The sequence below is a fragment of the Nematolebias whitei genome, chromosome 16 (assembly GCF_014905685.2).
Source record: "Nematolebias whitei isolate Nwh7 chromosome 16, NemWhi1, whole genome shotgun sequence".
Taxonomy (NCBI): domain Eukaryota; kingdom Metazoa; phylum Chordata; class Actinopteri; order Cyprinodontiformes; family Rivulidae; genus Nematolebias; species Nematolebias whitei.
Window position 1 is genome coordinate 37,623,249 of NC_056513.1, and position 7,143 is coordinate 37,630,391.

The window sequence follows — 7,143 nt, forward strand, 5'->3', positions numbered from 1 at the left end:
ATGGATGGATGGATGGATGGATGGATGGATGGATGGATGGATGGATTGATGGATGGATGTATTATAATGAAACCAATTATTGGCCAAGGGTTATGTGTACAGTTGTGTCCAAACAGCAGAAATCCAGAAAATGTTTGAATCTTTGGTTTAGTCTGAACACATGCAACATAAATTAGCCTCAAGCCAAATGATAAAACTAGAAAATACAGGATTTATGTAGATTTTCATTGTTTTGCAGGAGCAAAACTGAAAAGAGAAGAAATGAGCAGAAGATACAAAAAGGCACTGCAGTGATCAGGGAGGTCCAGTTAGATCACTTAGGTCCAGTTGCAAGTCAAACCCAGGAGGATCTCCTCGATGTGTTCAGTAAAATGGATGTCAACATCATACAGCATTGTATTTCTCTACTTTGTGTGTATTAAAACTCTGTCCACTTGCAAAGGGTCGTACAGTGCAGTCTCTCTGAGGAGTCATCATTTTAGTTGATGCTTCTGACTTGGAACTCTGAAATTCCACCATCTGCGTGTAAAGGCAGCGCAAGCTAACAGGGAGAAGGTTTGGACAGGAAGTCCTCCAAGTTTACCACCAGTAACCTCTAATTTTGTCTGAACAGGAGCTCTCCTGTGACAGAAAACATCCAAGACTACAGCCCAACATGTTTTAGTCTAAAAGGAACGCAGATGGTAAATTTTAATTATTGGTGAACAAAGTCTGCTCGTCTTCCTCTAACCAGTATAATAAATCATGAACATGGAGTGGCAGCCATGTTGTACGAGGCAGGATCAATGTAGGTGAAGGTTTGTGACAAAATAACGTGCCCAGCCTAAAATAGTTTTGCAATTCATGCACATGAAAACAGGCTGTGGTTTGGAATAAAGGCTGCAGCAAACCGTGACTACGTGGCTCAGTTTAGGGAGACTGCAAATAAAAATATAGAAATATTTTTTCTTTTTGCATTTTATTCATACTGCTAAGAAGAAAAAAAAAGGCTGAATTGTTTCACGCTGAAACAAATGGCATGTCATAACTTCAGTCAGGTCATATTTTCAGTTTTTCTGTGCTGGGCTGGACCCCCAGTGACCTCAAATTTCTGAGAACGCCCCTGCAGAGTGCGTCCCTTCATAGAGGTCTTCCTGACGAAGACCCAGAATGGAGTATCTAAGCAACACCAACGGTATCGGTTTATCCAGACAGCTGAACACACCCAGAGACTGACTATGACTGGACCAGAGAGAAATATGTGCGCTGCGCAGAACATTGCTCAGCTGCATTCCTCTCCAAGATTCCCTTTTGTTGGAACGCTTCAGAGAGAAAGAGACGCCCTGATCCTGATGCTCTGCAGGTCTGTGCCACAGATCGGACACTTCTGGGACTTTTTGCTGTATGGAGTCTTGTTTTAATCGCCGGCCTCCTGACCTGTAGCCCCCATTGAAGGGGTTATATAACCGGCTCCCTGCCTGACCCTCCGGGTGTTCCACTGTTGTCTGTACACACACGGTGTCAGCATGTGCAGCAGGGCCAAGAGGCATGTGGAAATGAGACAACCAGAACAAGTTATCAATAAAACTGAACTTTTTCCCAGTTCAACATTTTAAGGCACAGTGATGTCTATGTTACGAACTATAATTCATAGGGTTTTTTTTTTTACAGTACAACAAAATGCATTTAATCCAAAATCCAGGTACACAGAGCACTGGGTTTAAAAGGCACAGTTGAGTCTTACATTTGCACAAATAAAAACAGTTTTATTTCTGGACTTTAGCATAAATCCTGCCCCATGAGCCCCAGACAGAGTCAGGGCCCCTGATGAAGAGGAACAAAGGGAGGGGGAGGAAGAGTGGGGCCACAAGGAAGAGCTTGAAGAACAGGTCAGTCTGGACTCTTCAAGGTGGATGTCTGGGCGTGGACACACCTGCCAACCTGCATGGGAGGAGCCACCTGTGTAAAGCTCTGTGTGCTGGCCTGAGTGTGTGTTTTATTGTGTGTGAGAGGACCCACACATACAGCAGGAGCCACAAGGTGAGGACGACCGAGACAAAGAAGGAGAGACCGAGAGGGAGTTTTTCTCTGCTTGACATCCTGCAAGATGTTCAAGAAAAAGGATGCCCAGAAGAGCTCGAGCAAGCTCAGCAAGTGAGTTTTCTGTCCTGCGCACTCTGCATGAGCAGAAACGTAGTGCATGTGTGTGTTTTCCACAGGCCAACCACTGTGTCGTGCTCCCTGAGTGGGCTGTGGGCCTGCTTTTGTCTCAAGGCTTTCAGGAATGTGAGCTGAAGGAAAACACTTGTGATCCTCTGGGAGGAGAACGCTCTCCCAGATGCTGAGCTCAGGTTTAGTTTGGAAAACTCATCTGTCAGGTGTTTGTGTGTCAGGCTGGGCAGGTGTTAAAAACATGTCGCAAAGTTTCAAATAGCTGCACAAACTTAACAGAGACGCTGAAGTTCTTGGACGAACAGAACTGAAACATATTCATGTAGTTTTCAGTCTGTGAACCTTCAGTGAACCTTGTTGTTTCTGAGTGAGTCTTCATGACGATGTCACTGACATTATCTGAGGCGGTTGTAAGAAGGAAGTACTTTCACTCTGGTCTCTCCTGTTCTGTTGAAAGTGGCTCCTCGTGTTCTATTTAGGGTGAGATCAGTTGTAATCATGAGGATTTCTACTGGTTCCCATCAGCTGGGCCGTGTCCCGGTCCCTCTGTCCTGCAGGTGTCGTGTGCTGCAACGTGATCAGGGCCGGGCCCTCCACAACTCATCAGCTTCCTTTGTTTTAATGTGGGTGTTGGTTTTCCAAACGTTCTTCAAAAGTTTCCACAAGTCGCTCATTGTTGAGTCAAATCTGTGGAAAAATCGTTACGTTCACGTTCGTTTATACTTTTATCTGTTTTACAGGCATTCTGTGACTTTTTGTGTTTGTCCCTCTTCAGATCTGACTGATCAGTCGTTTAATGACACAGACTTCTGTAAGTTTCACAGGATTCACTGTTTGAACACATCTAGTGTGGCTTCAAGGCAGAAGCTCGTCATTAACAGCTGGAAACAGGTTCAGTGACGATGGCTGATGCAGTTTATTCTTCCACTCACGAGACTCTTCAGCATAAACAGTTCTGGTACAAAGACTCGGGCAAAGGTGAAGAGAGAGCAGGCGTTACTGAAGGTTCAGGTAGAAACATCTGGCAGGACTGGGCTGCTCTCAAGGCTCCAGATGTGTGGGACTCTGATCCAGCCAAGATGACTGAACTAGTTCCAGGACACATTCTGTGAAACGTGTATGAGGTTCAGCATGAAGCGTACGACCTGCCCTGGGCTGGGGAGAGAAAGTGAGAGCTAATTAAGTCAGGGAGTGTTGGTGTTACAAGTTTTTCTGACCCTGCAGTTCCTGCGGGTGAAGAAACAATGCAGACCAGCCCCGCTCAGTAATGCAGCTCATCCAGTTGTTTCGCCTCTGTAGTGAAATCTGTCATTGCTTCACATAGTTTCATCTTACACCTGCAAGAGAGCTGCAGAGTGATGTTCAGCTCGACACAAATTTAACCTTTGACCTTTAGTTTGCACCAAAACTTAGAATCTTTAGGTTTTTTTTAATGACCATAGTTTTCTACACAACCTGAGAACTTACAAGCTGTTGCTGGAAAACACACTGCGCATGAGAGAACACACACACTCACTCCTGACATGGGAAAAGCCCTCACACACACACACACACACACACAGACACACAGAGTGTGCGCAGAGACGTGCGAGGGCGTGGCCTGTAACTCTCCGCTGCTCGTCCAGTCAAACTGAAAAAACCCTTCAAGACTCGTAGGAAATCGTTCATCTAAACCTGCCAAGGTCCGCACGAAAACAAGACCAAGTTAAAGACAAACACCAAACCATGAAGAGCGAGAAGAAACCAGTCAGAGCAAAACATTCCTGCTCAATAATCCAAGTAAAAAATCCAACAAAGTTCAGTCAGGTACTCTGGACGGTTTCTATTCTTTTGTTGAGGCATTTTGTCCTTCATCCAAAGGACTTCATCAGTCTGAGGAGCCACAACAACCTCAGTTCCACCAGCAGCACACCCCCATAGCGGGCCAACCAGTTTGTTGGTGATATGATGGTTTCTGGAGTCCACCCTCTCCCACGTTGACTCCTCTGAGGCAGCCAAAGTGGTTCAAAACATCAAAGTTCATGCGCAGTGATCCAGGTAAATGTGAGTGTGCTGCTTGTGGGACTGAGTTTGTTGTGGCTCCTCGAACTGACGAAGTCCTTTGGATGAAGACTAAAATGTTTCATCACAATAAAAATAAAATGAAAAACTGTCCAGATGACCTGACTGAGCTTTGTTGGAATTAGAGCAACACATTTTATGTTATTTTGATGAAAAACAAGGAGATTCTGTCAGAATTTAAAAGGCCCAACATAAATCTGGGAGCAGACAAAAAGTCTAATCCTTCCTGTCACCAAGTGTCCTGCACCTTCATTTACAGTTTGACGTGATTCAGTCACTGGAGTGGACATTAGAGGCCAGTATGTGCTGGTTCTGACCCGACCAGCCTCTCCTGCTGACTGAACAGGAACAACCAGCTCCGTGTGACTCATCCTCAGCAAAGAGCTACAACAAATAGATCTTTGGCCGCTTTAAATTCACTTTTACTGCCATTTATCCACCCCCACCCCCACCGAATGTGTGCTTTATAGGATTACTCTGTAGTGGTTTAGAGCATTTCATCACCAAACCTGCTCATTTCCTGTAAATGTTTTTTCAGTATCTTCAGATAAAAACACATTTTACAGACAACTTGCTGCTGCTCAACTTTAAACATTACAATCTATTTTACACGAGCTGTGTGTGCTCATTCCTTTCCCGGTTGTTTTTTGTTTTAAATTAACACGTTTTAGATTTAGGTGCATTAGGAGGCATGTGCTGCAAAGTATAAATATATCTGTGTGTGACATTATTGAAGGAAATCTAAAGTTAAATCAAGCTTAAGATGATCTGCAGGATAGTTAATGTTAATAAACTATATGTTTAAAACAACGTCTTCAGCGCATCCTGGTGAAGATGGAGATGTTGCCTCATCGTGTTTTATATGAGAAGTTATTCAGAGCCAGCTGGAGGAACAGACAACTGCGTCTCTTCAGTATTATAATTTCTTTTCTTTTGCAAACACCATAATTTAATCTCCCAGAGATTATTTATTGAAGCTAAAAGTTGTTTGAAGCATGAAGGCAGTGGCAGCTGTCTGAAGAAGGCTGACCAGAGATCAGCCGGTATGAGAAACGTCTCGGGCGTGGCTCAGAAACATCCTCGCCCTGATTCCATCCCATCGGGTTAACAGTTCCTGATGAACGGGTACTCCCTGAACCTGGACTGCTCCAGGTGGTCTGTGGTTGTCTCTGTCTTGTATGTGAAGCTGCTGCAGCTTACATATATGAACATGTTTTAATTATTTTAGCTCCTAATGGGACATATTTTACTCTTACTCCCTGCAGTGTAGAAATAAATCTATAGTATTTTCTTGTTTGTAGTGGTAACTGACAGACAGTCAGGGTAGAGTTGCATTTGGGCCCAAATTTCTGATCCGACACAGCCCCAGCCCGTAGCCATCATTTCCAAACCCCACCCGATTTGACAAATTAGCAGTAATTAAAGGTCTGAACCCAAACCCACCCCCCAACCTCCGACATTTTTAGTTAAGCTTTGATATAGTTATTAATGGTCGGGGACGCGCGCTGAATAAAAGGGGCAGAAGATCAGAGCTGAGGATGTGTTTGTCCTTTCATAGCCATCAAAGCGCATTAAATCCCTGCTTCTGCGTTATTCAGACACGGACCCTGCTCTGTCATGTCTGCTTTGGGATCTCACCTGTTTGGGTCATCGGCCGCGTGCGTCCACTGAGTGCAGCGACTGAATGAACGTCCATTTGGGCGATGGATCACTACCTGGCAGTACAGTCCCATCTGAAGCTTAACTGAACTTTCACAGTGAAATGGCCACGTGCTGCTGGTGAAAGTATGGCAAGCCATGTTGCCCTATAATTGGATCGCGGTTGATCTGCTGACACAATCAAAAGCCCGACACCGACCCGACTCGCCTATCCAGCACATTATCATAGCCCGACCCGAATTTGGGTCAGGTTGGGCCGGGCTTCGGGCACAGGTTAGAAATGACAGCTCTAAGTCAGGGGCACCCATGGACTGTGATGTTTGCAGATGACACTGTGGTTTGTAGTGGGGGTAGGTAGTGGATGGAAGAGAGCCCAGAGAGGTGGACAGCTCATATTAGGCAGTTTGGACACATGCAGAAGAGGACAGTGGACATACTGGACAAATGGTGTTGAATATGGAGCTTCCAGGAGAATGAAACGATGAGGAGAAGGTTTGAAGGTGTCTATATTTTATGTTTAAAAAAGGACAACGGTCAAAAGAAGATGGTGTGAACCTCTGAACCTTGAAGCAGTTCTGAATCCTGACCTGGGCTCAGCTTGTGTTTTACTCCCTTGCAGGTCTCAGGCAGGCAACTTGGCTCAGCTGATCGCTCAGATTCAAAAGAATGCCGACAGGGTGGAGAAGGATGTCCTCCGGTCCGAACAGCTGCTGGCTGTGGTGAGAACAAACTGGGACAACGTCCTTCTTATCTCCCATATGAACAAAGCATCAGCTCATCTGCTGTCTGCTTCCACCAGGACTATGAAAATGAAAAGAAGGAGCAGCCCTTTCAGCATCAAGAGGAGCTTAAAATCAAACTGGGAGATGCCGAGGAGCACCTTAAGGAACTCTTCCTGGATGTGGACAAAGTCAAGAAGCTCAATCACCCACAAGCCAAAGAGATTGAGAACGAGTGAGTAGACGGAAAACAGAGTGTGGAGAAGTGAGAGCGCTTCTTATCCTCAGATGTTTCTAAAGAAGATTAAAGCTGTCAGCAGCAAAGCCCAATGAGATTTCTCTCTGTTGCAGTGTCATCCTCCTGCACGAGCGCTGGCTGAAGGACGCTGGCGTCTACAGAGACATCTACGAGCAGATCGACGACGTGCAGCTGATGCCCAGAATCGACTGGGCACCTGCGCTCAATCAGAAGCAGGTGAGTGTTTGATGAACTCAACGACTCTGAATGGTCTTCACTGACCTCTGACCTCACTGACTGGTCTTCACTGGCCTC

At 45.4% G+C, this 7,143-nt stretch overlaps 1 protein-coding gene across 1 annotated transcript in view; it reads left to right on the plus strand.

Moving 5' to 3' along the window:
- The first annotated feature begins 1,976 nt into the window (after nucleotides 1-1,976).
- The window catches only part of evpla (envoplakin a), a 32,483-nt gene continuing 27,316 nt past the window's right edge, over nucleotides 1,977-7,143 (plus strand). The window contains exons 1-4 of the mRNA XM_037689988.1: nucleotides 1,977-2,133; nucleotides 6,491-6,590; nucleotides 6,671-6,825; nucleotides 6,942-7,065. Coding sequence (XP_037545916.1) covers nucleotides 2,087-2,133; nucleotides 6,491-6,590; nucleotides 6,671-6,825; nucleotides 6,942-7,065 — 426 coding nt within the window. The 5' untranslated portion in view covers nucleotides 1,977-2,086. The remainder of the gene's footprint in view (nucleotides 2,134-6,490; nucleotides 6,591-6,670; nucleotides 6,826-6,941; nucleotides 7,066-7,143) is intronic.